General features: G+C 39.6%; 1 protein-coding gene across 2 annotated transcripts in view; it reads left to right on the forward strand.

The window, feature by feature from the left end:
• LOC122808822 (killer cell lectin-like receptor subfamily F member 2) overlaps positions 1-7,495 on the forward strand; it is a 1,412,691-nt gene extending 1,405,196 nt beyond the window's left edge. For both annotated transcript variants that reach the window (XM_044079894.1, XM_044079895.1), the window contains one exon: positions 6,465-7,495. In XM_044079894.1, the coding sequence (XP_043935829.1) occupies positions 6,465-6,576 (112 nt within the window). In that variant the 3' untranslated portion in view covers positions 6,577-7,495. The remainder of the gene's footprint in view (positions 1-6,464) is intronic.
• Positions 7,496-18,733: the final 11,238 nt, after the last annotated feature.

An 18,733-nucleotide genomic window follows, 5' to 3' on the forward strand; every position in this document is an offset into this window, starting at 1 on the left:
TTCACCCTTTTGTTTTTTTCCTTTTTTTTTGCCCCCCTTTTTTCCCAAAGTTGCTGCCCGATTTTTATCTGGTTTGATTTCCCTTCCCGCTCGACACTAGTATGCTTCTGCTAAACTTAGCAGGGATGTTATCTTAGATTTGTTCTCCTCACGTTTTAACACTTTCACTATGTTTGAATCTTGTGATGTTAGCAGATATGTATGTATGCTTTCATTTGCAGATCTGTACATGTAATCAGTTTCAAGGAGGTCCATACCTCATTCAGAACAGAGAATATATAATCTTGGTATACACTGATTTTTATAAATCATTTGACATGCATGAAGCATTTTTCTGTTCCTGTCCAACTGATCCAGTACCTTTGGGGCCAGTCAGTCACTAAGAATAGGAAGAGCAAATTAATTTATAGCTTGTACTATAGATGCCACGGCTGTGTTTAATATTAATTTTAGTCTTCTAAATTTTATTCGCATTTGTCAATGTTTTATTCATCCTTCATCAATTCCCAAATATTTACATAATCCCTTTTGTTCAAGTTTTTATATCACATTCCTGTCCCAGACTTATATTTTCTTGATGCTACAGCTTTCCTGTTTTTAAGGTTACTTTTGCACGTTTATCAAGACTAGATGATATTCTCCTGTCATCTGAGATAGTTTTGACCACTTGACAGTTGTGCTTTCATTTCCTCATCTGATGAACTAAACAGTTTTAAATCATCCACAAAAAGAAAAGTTTTTACACTTTGATTTCTGGTACAACTTAATGGGTTAAAGGGCAAGACAAAAGAGCAGCAGTGACAGTCACCCTGTCATATTGCCCCTTTGACCCCCCCCGGGAAAATTATTATTTTTTTTATTGTGGCTTAGCTGCAGTGGTTTGCCACTGTTTCATGGTCACTGTAATGTAATTGATCAATATAGGATGTATCTTCCATTTGTAAGCACTCTTTATCCATGAACGTGGGATGCTGTCAGATGATTTTTTGCAGTCTGTCCATGCCATATTTAGATTCTTCCCGTTTTTTATAATTCTCCATTATGACATTAAGAACAAATGATCCTTTTTTACATATGACCTTCTTTTGTCATCCTATTTTTCTATTGCTACAATTAGAGTTTGTTATTTAGAAGAAACTCATCTGTATCAGTTCCAGTATATAGTTTATACTTCATTGGAAGGCAAGTTATCAGTCTATAGTTTTTAGGATATTTTGCAGGTTCATTCTTAAACAATAAGTGAGAAGGTCACTGAAAAAAACATCAGTAAAAACAAAACAAAATGAAAACTCCAGCAAAGCTAGAACTTCCACTGAGTGACCTCCCAAACCTCTTGTATCAGAGGCACATGGGATATATGCAAATGACCCCTATGAACATCAGGTGTTTCAGATAATTGGCGATTCTGAATGCCCATGACTTGTTTCGTCATTTAAATTGGCAATTTCAGGCCAATAAAGCCAAACCCCACTAGCTGTGGATATCCATATTTCTGCCTTATGACTTCGTCAGCACAGCACAGCACAGAGTGTTTGACTAAGCATAAGAAACACAGGGCTGTTATACCTAACTGATGTCCGTTATCATTTGGGTCAGTGCAAAAATATCCCAAACAACAAACTAAAACAGTAAGTGAGAAGGTCGCTGAAAAACCAATCAGTAAGAACAAAACAGTAGTTTTGTTTTTGGAGTTTTCATTTTATTTTTACTGATTTGTTTTTTCAGTGACCTTCTCACTTATTGTTTTAGTTTGTTATTTGGGTTATTTTTGCAGTGACCCTAATGATAATGGACATCAGTTGGGTATAACAGCCCCGTATTTCTTATGGTCTGCTTGTGCTGTGCTGACGAGGTCATAACAAGGCCGACATATGCTTATCCACAGCTAGTAGGGGTTGGCTTTATTGGCCTAAAATTGTCCATTAAAATGACAAAACAAGTCATGGGCATTCAGAATCGCCAATTAGCTGAAACACCTGATGTCCATAGGGGTCATTTGCGTATATCCCATGTGCCTCTGATGCAAGAGGTTTGGGAGGTCACTCAGTGGAAGTTCAGGTTCATTCTTAAGGAGTAGTATTGTTTTTCTTGTTAACCAGGTTGGCATCTATTTGGGGTGTGCATATAAATGGTTCTTACCTGTGGCTAAATCTTTATGTAAGGATGTTAATACATTTAGCCAGAAGTTAGGTACTGCATCTTGGCCTGGAGTTTTACAGTTAGGAGCTTTTCTTAATTTTTTTCAGGTTCTCTAGCAGTCACTTCATCCCATTTCCTGTCCTGTGCATTTGAACAACTTCTTTACTACTTCTATTCGTACAACATATTTATGTTCCACAGGATCTTCATAGATATTTCTCCAGAATTTCTTCTTTTTTTGGTGGTATTTCTATTCTTTTTGCCTTGTTTCCCACATCTCTGTAAAACTTTGAGTCATCAATAAATTAATTATTTTATATTTTTCCTTTTGTGCAATTTCTTTATTTTATTATTTGCAATAGTGTACAATAAATCATGGTCCGCTATGATACTGTACATTACTTTTATCATGTCTATCTTTCTGAGCATTTTGTTGATCTGTTCCATTTTTGGTACTCTTCTAACAGTGACACTTCTTAATTGTTTTATAGTTTTCTGTACTCGATACTTCCATAATATTTGATTTCTCCCCTTCCTTTCCCTTGCTTTCTGTGTTTTTGTGCAAGACTTTATCTGTTGTTAATTTAGCTGCACAATAGTAGGTCTTATTTACTTCTGTTGTACCGCATGAGTTTTTATGAACAGTCTTGATTACTGTGCTCATTTGTTAAATCAGACTTCTAACATTTTGGGTCTTACTGACTTTCTGTAGTCTGTTTCTTTCATTGATCTTAATGTGTCTATCCATCTCTAGTGAATCAAGCAACTCTTCCCATAGCTCATTTTCTTTTAAACTAAGGGCACATTCTTTGTTCTCATTTTCTTGCGGGCATTCTACAGAAAGTTCCAGAACATCTTCCAGTACCATATTATTCATTACTCATTTTGTCCAGTCCTGACACCAATGTGCCTACCAGGACTTGTGCACCCATCTGTCTTATTTTTTAACTAGCTTCTGTCCATGATACATGCTATATAATTTATAGTCTATGTATCAGTGTTATCTTGGTGAGATTTTGTAAATACAAGGTCCACATCATGAAGGTACTCACCAAGACTTCAGGAGGACTTTAGTTCCAACAATACTACTATGCTTTGCTTGCTGATTTTTTCTCTCCATTTGGACCCCATAATTTGCAGTATGTTCAGTTACTTTGAAGGTAGATACTGTACACGTCACTATGGACATCACTATACTGATGTGGTGTCTGTAGAGATAGAAATGGGTTAATTTTATATCCCCTGTACATGTTAATCACTTACTTTTGGAAGTAAGCTCTGTCTCAGCATGCCACTTCAAGCTATTGGCATTCCCTTGCAGTTGTATATTTTGATCTATTATCTCCTCATCCAAGTGTGAATATGCCAGAAGCATGTTTCATGTATAAGATGGCATTCCTGTCGGTGTTGATATGCTTTTTATGCATTCCCTTCAAGCCATATTATTCACAAGTTGTGCTTGAAACAAAAACAGGAAAAACAAATATTCTAATTTTTTATTGAGTCATTTTTTTTTCTTTGTCAAATGGCAATCTTTTAAAAAACTTAATCAGGATTTATTAACCTTTATCAGCTAGGCAAGACTGTCAGTGCCAAGTCTTTGTCAGCATGGAGATTAAATAGCTAATAACTGATAGTCCTGTGCTTTCTGATGCTGTGTTTATTATAAAGGACTCTTGAGATTTATAAAGTCATACTTGTCAAACTCAAGAAAGGTTTCCTGTTTGGTGCTATACAGCATGGCATGATCCATTTTTGTGCTGTTCCTCACATTTTTACAATATTTGGACATTTTCTTTGATGCATGTCTCAGCACCTCTACCTCTTGTTTAGCCATGAAGTAATTTTTGGGTGGTATACTGAGTCCTAGATGCCTCCTCATAATGGAATTTGAATGTTATGTTTGAAAAATGTGAAATGTTATCTTTTTGAACCTGCATTTTGTGTGGATTTGAAGTTTCTTTGAAAACTTTTTTTTTTTTTTTTGGTTGCTGTGACTCCTCCTGTATAATTTACACAAGAAGAGTTTCTTCAAAAGTTGGTCTTTTTTCAGTAGTAGCAGTATCTAATTGCTCTTTCCTAAACCAAAATGTTTAGCTGCTTGCATTTTCTTTGGAGTATGGGAAGGGGGGGGGGGGGTTGCCGTACACTGGTTATCCGTAAACAACTTCAGTATGCACTAAGGTCATTGGACCATTTGACTCTGTTTTATCTCATTTCTGAACAAAATGGCATCCTGGTCACCTAAAACTGTCTTAGGACACTGTTGCCTTTTTGGTATGACTTATGTAGCAAACCTTTGAGTGTCATGATTAGTCACTGAGCTACAGCTGTCACCAGTATAGTTTTCATGGAATTTGTTGTTCTAGTACATTTTTGAATAAGACATCTGTATACTTTCAAAGAATATTACAAACAGGGCTATTGGTGCAAAGCTGCCGTATTTGTATTGGTAGGGTTATATATTTAGTTATAAGTTTACATTTCTTGGGTTAATTTTTTCTTCAGCCCTTGTTGAAGGATGTAATGCCAGGTGTCTGTGATTTAAAAATATGATATACTTGAGATTCAGTTACCATAAAAGTAAATCCTTAAGTTACGGAGAGACTACCTCTGTATAGGTCTCATCCCATTGTTCCCTTTTTATATCTGCTTGTACATATTTATCTTGGAGAAGTGGGAGAAAGGGCCAAAATTGGAACACTCACCTTCTCCTTTTTCTCCCAAGTATAGCCCCCATAGTAGAATGTGTGTGATCTTTTGGGTTTCAGGTTGTGAGCACTGATCAACTGGCTAGAAACAAACAGTAGGGTTCCCATCTGTCAGCTGTTTTGCATGAGAGAGTTTATTCATTTGTTTACTGGGTAAGTGACCTGATCAGCTATGGCCCATTTTCAGACAAAACATGGGCCACAAAGCATCATTAAAATGGAGTATAAATGATCTTTTTTTAAACCGTCAGGTAGCCAGCATATTTCTGTGTGGATGGTAAGAACCTGAGTACTCGAGTACACAAAGAAAACTGACAGAATCAAAGTATGCAAACTGCACACTGTGACCAGAGTAACTAACACTGTACTGTAGAACTTTGAGGCAGAAGTATTAACAAGTGTGCTACCATAAAAAGTAGAGCACCTAAAAACTGTCCTTCCTGCCTTTAGATGACTACATAAGTGGCCTAAAAAATGATGGTCTGTTAATAGTTAGTTTTCACAAGTGGAGCAAGAGTGCAGTGTATGTCAAAATGTCCTGATGAAATAAGACTGTGGTACCAGTAGCTTGCTAAACATTCTTTCAGATGAAGTTAATAATTTTGCAGTCATTTCAGTAGTACAATAAATGAGGTACAAATCCACATTTGAATGGCATCTTCATAGACTGTAAGATGTTTGCTTTGATCGTTCAGTCTGCCATTTACCTTCAGTCCGTCTCAAATTATTCCTTAAAACCCAGTAATAGAGAGCAGATGAATTACAAGAAAGAGGTGGTGTTTAACAGTGTGAGGGCACACAGTGATCCTGGTGCTCCCTATTGTAAATGTCTGCATTCGAAATGCTGAGTGTCAAAAAGCCATCGAAAAGTTTCTAAACACAGGAGAAGACCATGGAAGTGCAAGCACCCACACCCCTCAACTTATATATACCAACTCGGAGATCTCCATACCTCATACGAAAGAGAATATTACAAGAAATGGCATCATGGACACGGTATATGTAAGTTCATTCAGTCTCTGCGTTTCGGGACTTGCTGTAGTGGGTGCTGATATTAAAATGGGTATTGGTCCTAGGACCATTTTTAGGTCTTGGTTATTTTTGGAAGACTGCATTGTAGTACCTGTGACAAAACTTACAGGAAAGGTAATCAAGCATACATGTTTGCTTCATTACATCCCTGCGTTAGGGAGTTATCTGAAACTTTAAATTTGACACTAAACTTTCACTCCTAGTAAAATTGATGAATGAGATTAGTGAAATACAATATATTCATTGCACTCCCATTTTTTTTTGGTTTAAAAAAACAGAAATAAAAAGTCACCAGAAGTAGTCAAAAGGATCTTAATAAAAATAAGCACTTTTGCTCCTCATTAACTACAGAACTTCATGAGACAAAACTCTAAATCAAACAACTGCTCATTATAATCAATGAAATATTACCGTCTAGTGGTCTTTTTTTATTAAAATTCTTTGACTCTTTCCAGTGATGGCACTTTTTTGTTCTTTAATAATTTGTGTAGCATGGTACATGGTATGTTTTCTATGTTCTTAGTTTTGAAATTCTGTACTTCATTGCAGTAGATTTATTTTCATACTTTGTTTCTGTTGCAGAGATGATCATCCTAATTTCAACTGTGGCATTAAAGAGGGAAGTAAATTGCTGTCGGCAGATTGTAATAGCCAGCAACTTTGGATCTGTGAGATGGAATCGCTGAAGTACTGAACCAAGTAGTAGTATTTGTTGTCGGCAGTACTGATCTCTATGACAAGGAAGTACAACTAGTTTAGAAAACTGTTTTCTGCCCATCAAACCACATCTTGAAAGACATTTTGATAGGAATATTGACTGAAGTATTGTTTGTAATGTCACTGATTTAATCACTTGTACACTCGAATGTATATTTAAAGAAAAAAATTTATATTCTGAAAACTATAATGTGTATATTTTAGGAAATATTTAAGAAACAACGACAACAAAAAAAATCTGATACAATTTACTGTGTTATGCACTTTAAGTACAAGAGAATATCTAGGACAGATTGTTTTAAAGTAAATCTACTGTATCCAAAATGATTGACAACATGGTTGCAATAATTGTGTGAACCTGTTAGTAATTCACCATGTTTATTTTTCTGGGATTTTTTTTTCTTAAAGCAGCAGTTCATGATTAAACCTCATGTTAAGAAGTGCACAGGGAGATATTTTTGAGATGTTCTGTTGATCCTTAATAGTATCAAGATTGCTTATTCAAACAGCTTAGATAAAAATATTTAAGCTTCCAGCTGCATATTTCCCTACTATGATAGGTTGAGGTCTGTGTGTGTGTGTGTGTGTGCGTGCACGTCTTTTGGCAAGTTTAGTTATGTGATGTAACTTGCTTTCTGATTTCAAACCACTCAACTCCTAGTGAGTTTTAGTGTTATATTGCTGATGTTTTTTTCTTTGACTGTCTATATTAGTCTCTTGTAAACAAATGACATCCAGTGTTTAACACATCACCAGATCTTGGTTTCATGCATCAGTTCATAACCTGTTAAGTGTTCCAAGAAAGTTGCAATATATTTGCTGTATTAAAACTCATGATGTTCTTCGTATTTCACTGTTGCAGTCATCACTTTTGGGTGATCTGCTTGCAGTAGTCCTCAGTCAGCCTGATTAACAAAGTCTTGGGTCCTGCGTCGGTTGCTCTCCCTTCTTTCTTGACGTCAGGTCGTCAGGGGTATAAAACATGCAGCCGATGCCATTACATCAGTCTTTCTTGCTGTGCGGTGCCCGAAGCAGAAGCAGTTCACAAGTGCCAGTTGGTCGACTCCTGAAATTTTCGTTTTTCGAGTTTCAGAACCGAAGTTTTCAATTAAAGCTAAGTACCCCATTGGGGAAACATTTTCTTGCTCCTTACCGATGTCAGCAAAAGTTTAATCAGTGCACTATCCGTCGTTGGTATATTTTCGCCTCAAAATATTTTGGTTCTCTGTTTAATTATTCAGAAATGTCTGTTAGGCATACGACTACCGGGATTCTGAAAAAATGCAAGGATAAAGACAGAGACAGGCCGCTGAGGTCCAAAACTGCCGACAACGCTTCTCCTAAGCCAGTGGCCAGTTCGCTGGTACTCAGTGAGGTGCTTTCACAGCCCCTGATACCCGCTGCTTCTGATTCGCAGGCCTCTACTGAGACCCATTGGGAGTCTGGTTTGCCGCGAGATGCTTCAACTATGGAACCTGCGGATGTCTCTACCTTGGATGGTCCGGAGCCGCTGTGCAGGCACCAACTTCTGAGGGTGTATTCAGGCCTACTGACTTGTATATTAAACCAACGCCTCCCTCTTCTTTTAGGCCAAAATCTTGAACCATGCCTAACAAAACAACACCCAGGCCACATGCTCAGACCTCTGTCTGAAAAACAAATGATAAGAATGGCTTAAGATCTTATAACTCTAATCAGGCGAAGCCAGCCTCCCCCTTCTAAGAGACCTATGACTGAAGTTGTTTATGAATCTTCTGAACAGGATTCTGATTTTTCTGATTCTTCTGATGATCTGGATTTGCCCTTATCTACTTATGAGGATTCTGATGCAGAGGACTGTATCCCCTCTGCTTCCCCTCCAGAGGATTTTTCTTTTGGTGAAACCTTACATACTCTAAGGGAGCATTTCCACTGGGAAAGCCAGGTTTTTTCTGATTCAAAAAAGAGGTTTAGGGAGTTCTTACTCCTGCCTCAGCATAGTCCTTTAGCTATTCCTCCAGTACTAGACAAACATTGTTGATGATGCCTTTTTGGAATCTAGTTTGGCCCCTGATTCCTTGCCTCCTGCTCCCAGAAAACCTGACCGGTATTCCAGGGTTCCTGATTCACACAAGTTCCTTTTTAAAAATCCTACTGCGGATCCAGAGACTAACAGGGACCCAAGGGCATTAAGGTTTCTACTGCTAAAAACCCTACCCCTTCTGATAGAGACTCCAGGGCGCTGTATAGATAGGGTAAGAAGGTTTACACTACTGCATCTTTGGCCATTAGGGCTTTAAACTTCCAGTTTAATATGTTAAAGTATCAACAACATGTTATTGGATTGCTTAAACAGAAAATTATGTTGATTCCTGACTGTGCGGAAAATAAAGAATTACAGGATTTAGTGCATTCTGCTGAGCAAGTTGGAAAACATACTTTGCAGTGTGGATTTGATTCTTCAGAGGCCTCTTGCAGGGCTGCTGTTACTGATTCTGTGCTCCGAAGGCATGCTTGTCTTAAGGAGCAATCTTTACCTGATCAAGTTAAAGCTAAATTGTTGGATGCTCCCTTAAATCAGGACCGCCTGTTTGGCAACAAGGCTGAGGAAGTTCTTATAAAGATGGAAGATAAAGCTAAATCTATGCAAACTGTTAGATTTCTTATAGGTTCAGCCTTCTAGATTTTAGTAGGCACTGACCCTCTAAGAATTGGTCCTTTCCAGCCTCTTCAAGGTCTTCTCAAGCCAAACCCAGACATAGCAGAAACCCCAGGTTTCAGTCCCAGGGGACACACAAGACTAAGCAGTGGGGGGGTTACACACCCAAATCAGGGAGTAGTAAGACTCCCCCCTATGGAAAACAGTTTCAATGACTTACTTTTAAAACTTCCAAGCACTTCCCAACTGAATGCTCCTTTAGGTGGAAAGATTGGTCTGCAGGCCAAAAACTGGGAACTCACTACAAGACAAATGGGTTTTAAATATAATGTCCCAAGGGTACAAATTTCACTTCCACACCTTACCAACACCAAGCGGGTGGCCAGATCTACCCCCAAATCAGTGAGCAGAGATCCAAAATCAAGTACTCTCTCTCTTAAGCATGGGGGCTATTCTGTTGGTACCAGAAGAGGAAAAGGGACAAGGGTTCTATTCGAGACTTTTTCTGGTACCCAGAAAAGGCAATACATGGCGTCCTATCCTGGACCCTTCTACTCTAAAAACATTTTTGGTGATTCAAAAATTCAAGATGCTGACTCTTCACCAGCTGCTTCATATGCTAGGCAAAGATGCATGGTTGGCAACACTAGACTTAAAAGAAGCATACCTGCACATCCCTATCAGGGAGTCTTGCAGAAAATACGTATGCTTCAAAGCAGGCTACGTGCACCATCAGTTCTCTGCCATGCCATTTGGCTTATCTACTGCACCCAGGGTATTCACAAAGTGCCTGGCTCCAGTCATTGCATTCTGCAGGCAAAGAAATATTCAAATATACCCATATCTGGACAATTGTCTAATTCAGGCAGAAAGCCAGGACATACTTTTGAATCATCTGGCCTTTGTTCAAAGGGTACTGACTTGTCTGGGGTACACCATAAACAAAATAAGAAGTCACAACTGGTACCCTGTCAACAAATTATATTCCTGGGAGCAAGCTTGAATACAACTTCCCAGATGGCTTTCTTCATGTAAGAGAAAAGGATTCATTTGACAACCTATTTCAAACAAGTGGCCACAAAAACCCAGTTATCTGCAAGGCAAATACTGCAGGCCTTGGGGGTTCACGGCCTCCTGCATTCTTCTAATTCCATATGCAAGGCTGCATATGAGGAAACTGCAATGGTATCAACATTCACAGGATCTAGAGGCAATGATTCCTATCATACCTTGCCGACGCCTAGAGTTCCTTTGGTGGGCGGAGACCTGCCACTAAAACGGGGTACTACCATTCACACTACCCCCTGCCACCCAAACATTAACAACAGATGCATCAGACTATGTATGGGGGCACACCTGACAGGGAAGTGTATTCAGGACAAATGGAACCCAAGTCAAATGCACCTGAATATCTATCAAAAAGAAATGTTAGCTGTACAGAAAGCTCTGACAGCCTTCAAGGACCACATTCTTCCAGGACAATCAATGATAAAGGCCAACAACACCACTGATATGTGGTACGTAAACAAGCAGGGGGGGTACACATTCTTACCCCCTCTGCAGACTAGCCATGGAGTTGTGGAACACAGCCCTGAGTTATCAGGTACATTTACAAGCTCAATTCTTGCCAGGAAAACTAAATACACTGGCAGATAAACTAAGCAGAAACCTCTTGGACCCACATGAGTGGAAACTGGAACCAAGGATTTTCAACATGTTGACAAGCAAATGGGGGAGCCTAGATATAGACCTGTTTGCCTCCCCCCAAAACTATCAGTTGGACAGATTCTGCACAAGGACTCCCCACAAACAAGCTTGGAAAGTAGAAAAAACAAGCTTGGAAAGTAGAAAAACTTATCAATTTATGCCTTTCCTCCTCTGCCTCTGCTCTCCAAAGTACTACTAAAGATCAAACAGGACAAACCAAGGACGATTTTGATTGCACCAGACTGGCCACGCCCTCTTGGGCAGTGTGTCTCAGCAGGAGAACCAAACTCTGCATCCTCAACTTCAATCACTTAATCTAGCAGCCTGGCTAATTACATAATTTCCCCTTTGCAAACCTTCAGTAAACCAGTGATGGATATTTTAGAGGCAAGGAGGCCTAGTACCCAAAGGTATTACACTGAAAAATGGAAAAGATTCTGTGCCTGGAACCAGTCTCAAGGGATGAGCACAACAATGCCCAATTTACCTCAGATCTTACAATACTTAACTGAGATGCTTCATAAGGGCCTGTCTTTCTCCTCCAAAATTCACGCCTCCGCCATCTCAGCTCATTATAACACAGAACCACCCATCTTCTCTCATCCACTGCTTAAGCAGTTCTTCAGAGGGGCCAAAAATCTACGACCACCCAGGAGAGCTCCAACTCCAGCCTGGGAACTCAACTTTGTATTGGAAAAGCTCATCCTTCCTCCTTTCGAGCCAGCTGCCATTGCAGACTTAAAATTCCTTTCCTGGAAAACAGCTTTCCTTTTAGCAATCACGTCAGCAAGAAGGGTGTCTGATTTACAGGCTGTCATAGCAGTGGAGCCTTTTATCATCTTTCATGTGGACAGGGTGTCCCTCAGGACCAATCCCTCCTTCACACCCAAGGTGGTATCCAGTGTGGCACTTAATCAGTCCATACATTTGCCAACCTTCTTTCCTAATCCACAGAACAAAGAGGAACTGATTCTGCACTCCTTTAGACTTGCACAGACAACTTAGATTCTACTTGGACAGAACTAAACCTCAAAGGAAATCTGATCAACTGCTGGTGGCATTTGCTGCAGGGACAGAGGGGAGGGCTATTTCAAAGCAAACCATTTCCAAATGGGATAGGCCATTGCATTTTTTTTTTTGCTACAGACATCATGGAAAACCTATCCCACAGGGGATCAGACCCCACTCTACCAGGGCTGCTTCTATCTGTACAGCCTTTCTCAGAGGCATCCCTACCAGGGACATCCTAAAAGCTGCTACTTGGAGTTCTGTACATACTTTCACCAAGCATTACCATCTGCCAATTTTCTCTAAATTTAGAGCTGGTTTTGCCACTGCAGTCTTGCAGAGTCTTTTAGCTGGTCCTAATTCTATTTAATTTCATCCTGCCATTCTTAGCTTTGGGAATCTACCCAAAAATGATGACTGCAACAGTGAAACACGAAGAACATAGTACAATTGTGTACACTTACCATAAATGTAGATGTTCGAGTGTATTCACTGTTGCAGTCCTGGTTACTTTCCCTCCAGCCCCCTTCTTTTTCTTTTTTGGATATACCTCTACTTTCCTTTACTATCTTCAAAAGCTTTTTGGTGTAGTTGCTTTTTTGTTGGAGGTATAGCCTTGTATAGTTATAGATTTAATTGCTTCCCATTAAGGGGGTACCTGACATCTGGGGCAAGAAAAACTGATGTAATAATGTCGCCTGCATGTTTTATGCCCCTGACGTCATGGAAGAAGGGACAGCAACCGATGCAGGGCCCAAGACTTTGTTAATCAGGCCGACTGAGTGCTACAGCAAGCAGATAACCCAAAAGTGATGACTGCACCGGTGTATACACTCGAACATCTACATTTATGGTAAGTGTACACAACTGTACTTTCTGGGGTATGCAGTGTAACATTAAAAAATAATGCTCCTTAGGCCTTCTGTCCCTGACCCCCCAGTCATAAGATGCAATCCTGTACTTAACATTTTGTAAGACACTATAGTAGATATGGCCACTTCATCAGTGGGAGCATCGAGTATTATTCAAGGTTCTTTGTAGGCCTGTAGAATGGCAGTAAATCAAAATCGGTTATTAGTAGCTGAAAAGTCTGTTTTCTCTCTTATAAAGCAGGACTCCTGGTTCTTGATATGCCTGATGCTACTCTGGTGGTCTCTCAGGAAATTTCTCAAGCTCCCAATTGACCAGTTTCATTTAGCTTTCAGCTGTGCCTTTTGGCTTTCCTATTCACTGATCTGGAGCTGTAACAAGAGTTTGGCACTCCAGGAAATGTACACATTTGATGCGCCCCCTGTACTGTGCAAGTGATTTCACTGTCTTAATGCCAGCTTATAATCTAGCAAACTTATTTTAAGGTCTTGTTGAGTTTTTAATGAAGCAATCTAATAACTTTTCCTTAAAAAGAACACTGTGACATTAAGTGATTGCTTAATACCACCTGTATACTGTCAGACTTTAAGGTAGCATATGGTGGTCATTATCATTGAACGAGATAGTCAAGGCAGTCATCAACACCCAGTACTTAATGATGGAGATGATAATGAACTAGACATTTCATCTGTAGATCCCAGAGAGGAGTATTTAATGCAGTAAGAAAGTTAGTAAGGCCCTAAGCCTAAATCCAGATCTTGCTCCTTGTTTTGCATTCAATGCATCTGCTGTCACCTTTGACCTGTGCACATAAGGGTTATCCACTTAATCTGTAGGCAGGTATATAACACCAACACTTAGTATTATGAGCAAGAATGACTTGGCAGCTGCTTCCCTTCTCTTATCTCTTGCATGTCAGGGCAAGAGGAGACCTATCAAATGAATGAAAAATTGGCTTCCTAATCCTAAGGAAATATTTGAGTCTGAACTTGAGGCAGGGGGGTCAGCTCTGTTCTCCAGGTGGACTTCAGGCTTAATTTTTATCTGATTGACATGTTAGCTTACCCAAGATGTGACAGTTATCACTGTATTTCATTCATAGTAGATGTTTACTGGGGGAGCAGTTCTTCATTCGATCTCAAACCCTTCTCCATTTGATAAGCAGAGTGATGTTGTTCTTCTGGAAGATGGCAACCATATACATGAAGATGAGATGCCCCAGCAAGCAGTCTGGACACTGGAAAGGGTCCAGGTCTGTGTAGGCCTAGGCTCAAGTGTTATTTTCTCTTACTTTAAATGTCTTGTTTTGAGAACAGAGGAGCTGTCTCGATGGTCCTTCAAAGTTCTTCCTGTCTCTTAAGCACACAATGCTGATGGCCTCAGTCTTCTCTTCAATACATGCAAGTCACAGAGTTGGTGAGATATTTTTACAGATGCCCCCTGCCCCTAAATATCCTCCCTTCATATTTAGTGATGATCGTGTAGTTGAGTGAAAAGCTGTTCTGTTTCTCCAACAAAAAGAGTGGAGTTGAAAGAAAAGCAGCATAGTCCATTGTCTAAATAGGCTGTTACTGAGGGACTTAGTAACAGCTTTTATGCTACGGTGGTATGGCGGTAGTGTTGTTACCTCACAGCAAGAGGTTCTCCCATTCGATTCTCTGCTTGGCTTGGGAGTGCCTTCCGTGTGGAGTCTGCATGTCCTCCCCGCGGTTGGGTAGCGTTCGAAAGACATGCGTGCGTAAATGGGCATGCCTTTGTTGAAGGTTGGGAGTCGAGTTGGCACCGCGGCGTTTCGTAAAAATCTACTGCCAATCATTAGCGGACCGGAGTTCCGCTGTGGCAACCCCTTACCGGGAAAAAGCCGAAAAACAATCAACATAGAATAGTTAAAGGAAAGTGGGAGTAACCCAAGGATGAATATCTCAGCCTTATTCGTCTGCAGGTTAGATTTTGACAACCTGTTATGCACATGGTGAAAGATAGCTGAGCAGCTGTTGTGAGGGTATTTTGCATTTAAGTGTGTTGACAGAACTAGGCCATTTATTGTTTTCTGTCCCTGGTGGCACATTTAGTATGCATGTCCCCTCTGTTTAACCAACAGGTTCAGTTTTCACTTAACATGTAGTTAGAGACTACAGTAGAACTAAATATCAGATGCAGCAACAACAGATCACACATGACCAGGAATCCACCAAGTTTTCTAAACAGTAGTATTTTATTTAGATTAAATCTGTTAACTCTTCGGCTAAAAAAAGCCTTTTTAGAAGCTTCATACTTTAATATTTTTGTAATAGTTTAAGTTTAAAAAGAGAAGTATTGAACCTATCCACCATAACCTTGTTCTAATATACTGACCTGAAGTCCTTCCACATTAGTACCATGATATTCCTTAAAATGTGCAGCAACTTAGGCCCTCCATCTTAGATTTTTTATGTCCCTAATATATTCTAAAATTCTAACTTTGAATGCCCTTTTCCTTACACCAACATAGTATTTATTACATGGGCATATAAGTACATAAATAATCCCCTCAGTGTCACAGCTAAAAATATTTTTTGTCTCACATTTTTCCATTAATATTTGGGAACCGCTTGACCAAAAATTAAATTACAATAGAACACGTTCCACAAGGGAAAGACCCTTTAAGGCTACTTCCCCTTCCAATATTAACCTTAGGAGCTACAAATCTACCTCTGACTGTCATACATTTCCTGTGTTCCTTCCATGCTTCTAAGGTACACAGGGTGTTTCTTCCAGAATATCACAAAATTATTTTTGTTGTACCAGAAAGCCCCAAAAAATTGTGATTGCACTAGATCTACGCTAAACAAACTGTATTTAGTTACAAAAAGACCTCGTCTCTCTCTCCTTATTTATATTATTGTCCAGTGGTACATATTTTCTACATCATCTGCCTATGAGACTGTTGTCCATAGACTTTTGTACCTCTTCAAGACCTTCTACCAGCAGGTCAGTATATTAGAGCAGGTTAAGGTGGATAGGTTCCATACTTCTCTTTTGAAACTTAGACTATTACATTAAGTATGAAACTTTAGTCCCTAAGGGACTTAATACAGAATGTAATTGAAGGGTTTTAACTGGATAAATGTTTTGCAGTGATATGATTTACTTTAGTTATTTTATTTAATTAGGAGAAATTGTTTTGTATATAAAGGATGTGTGGTGTTTGTGTTTTTATACTTTGGAAAGGCTTTTTAGCCAGAGTGCTAAGAGAGATTTTATCTGAATAAAATACTACTGTTTAGAAGACTGCTTGGTGGATTCACTGAACACATCACCGTTTGTAATCTTATGCCATGCCAGGAGTTAAACATGACCCCCAAGGCAGCAAGTAAAACTTTCATTCATTGTACCCAGGAGGCTAATACTGCATAATTCCTGCATCATTTTCATAGCATAACCAGACAATTTGTGGCCCATTCTGTTAGGAACATGCTTTTTGATAGCTTCAGATACTTGAGTCTTTCGGCTTTTCCCGGTTAGGGGTCGCCACAGCGGAACTCCGGTCCGCTAATGATTGGTAGTTGCTTTTTACGTGCCAAGTTACCAGCCCTGATGCACGAGATACAGCCATTCACGCATGTCTGCATGCAGAAGACACACTAGCTGAGAATCGAACCGGACAGCATCTTATCGTGAGGCGACAACTGCACATTGAAAATCAAATGTGCCATATAAATGTTTGCAGCTCCCAAACAGAAAAAAATGGTCACAGTTATGCCCTCAGTTCCGTAATATTCATGGACAATATGTGAAGTGCATTTTTAAAAAGACTAAATATAAAAAGCATGCACTTCATTCACTGAGCATAACTCAAGTCTTCCTTTCATAAAAAAAAAAAAAAAAAACAAAGGGGGGGGGGGGTTCCAAAGGAAGTATCAAAGCATACAATATGATACACGCCTCAGTGAACACAAGCTGTCAACTTAGAAAGTCAGAAATGCCAAGCTACAACTAAGTAGTTGAGCTATTAACTCTTAAAAAGAGAACCAAACAGTTGCAGTGTTTATTAGCTGAGAACTTGTTACTGTAGTGAGTAAAGCATTGTAGTATAGGTAGGTTTCAGTGACTCACTTCTTTGCAGGGCTGTTGCCTCCCATTCAGTAACTTCATCACAGGTCAGTTGTACTTTTTCTGTTGAGTAGTACAATACATCTCTGCTCCTGATCATCTGAGAGAGCTATTTTTTTTAAATATCTTGCACTTTTCTGTGTATTAGAACAACACTTTGTTCCATCACATGCCAGATGTACAACTACTGCTTGCTTTAAAGGAGTACAACAGGTTTCTCTAATGTATTCCTCAACTTCACGGCCCTTTTCCTCCCTTTCTCTGTGTAGTCTGCATGTCCTCCCTGTGTTTGTATGGATTTTCTCCAGATGCTTCAGTTTCCTCCCACATTACAAAGATGGTTAAGTGGGCAGGTCTGCAGCTTATAAATTATTTTATGGAAGAAAGTCTTGGTAATCTTCTCTTCTGCCATTCCAGAGTAAACTCCTTGAACAGCAGTGTCAATTCAACGGTGTCACTGTAGTAGTCAACTGCTTCTCGTAAGCATGGACCAGAACTGTTTGTCAGTTGGATTGCCACTACTGCTTTATTGTGTAGTTGTCGCTATTGCCGTTTTCCCACATTGTGTGGAAGGCAGCAATACAAACTCTGTGGACTGATTGTGTTTGAAGTGGTACATGGTGACTCTGATCCAATCAGTCCTTTACTAGGTATCCAAAAACATTAAATGCTGTATCTTTGACCTTCCAAGTATAATGTTTGGATCTGTTGCTAAAGAGAAAATAGATGAGGAATCAAGAAGCCATGGTTTCATTTCCATTAAGGGTCCAGGTAGCAGTAGAAATGCTGAAACTAAGTTAGCTATTTTAATGAAACTCATCAGTTCTTGTATCTTTCGCATGCAGTTGAGGTGTAAGTAATAAGGCACAAACGATTGAACTAATACTCTATTAATGCTTTAAAAGTTGTTTTTCTTTTCACAATCTTCTTTTAAAAACATTGTTCACTGTTCAGCTTGGTCTTAAACTGTCTGGTCTGTAATGTGAGTGTTCTTGCATATGCTGTTGCACATGCTTAGTACTGTCAGAACACAGAAAGGAAACTGCTAGAACTTTGTGTTGGTATTTTGTTAAGGTATCATTTTAGATCTGAAGTAGTTCACTTCATTTGATCTTCATCCTGTGGGTACCGGATCCATATTGGATCCGAGCCGGCAGTTTCACTAGCATCTGCTCTGAGCTCCAAGCTCCTCCCCTTACCTATAATACACCTCCAATACCTTGCAATCCCCAGATCTAGTTTGCCACGGCTTGCCATAAGCATTGTAATCCTGAGCTCAGAGTCCGTGAGTTGGGTAGTTTTGATATTCTAGTGGTTTTTGAAAGTTTTTTTTGAGTGTAGCTTGTTAGTGTAGGTTCCCTCTCTTCCTTCCCTCGCTGGTACGTCATGTTAGGTGTTTTGTGTAGTTTGTCAGTCAGTTAGTGCGGAGTTGTATTCCCACCTCAGCATTCTGTGTGCCTTCTGAGAGTGTGATGAGTGGGTCTGTGTAGAAAGTAGTTTCTTTTTCTATATTGTGTGCTAGAATTTCTTAAGGATTTTTGCGTGAGTCATGGCTGATCCTAAGCCAGTCTTCAAGAGGTACACTGAGTATGGTCACAGATTGTCACCTGCTGATGGCCACACTCTTTGCGTGATGTGTTTGGGTGTAGCCCATTTAAACACTGATTGTGCCATTTGTGCGGGTTTCAACCTGCGAGCCATCAAGGATAGACGGGCCAAGTTGGCCTTGAAAGGCCTTCTACCTACCACTGCCTCCTCTACTGCTTCGGTCACAGTGGCTGCATGGCCACCTCTCCTTCCTCTCTTGTCCTTCCTTCTC

Source organism: Protopterus annectens, chromosome 8.part0, assembly GCF_019279795.1.
Source record: "Protopterus annectens isolate FY-2018-M chromosome 8.part0, PAN1.0, whole genome shotgun sequence".
NCBI classification, from domain to species: domain Eukaryota; kingdom Metazoa; phylum Chordata; order Ceratodontiformes; family Protopteridae; genus Protopterus; species Protopterus annectens.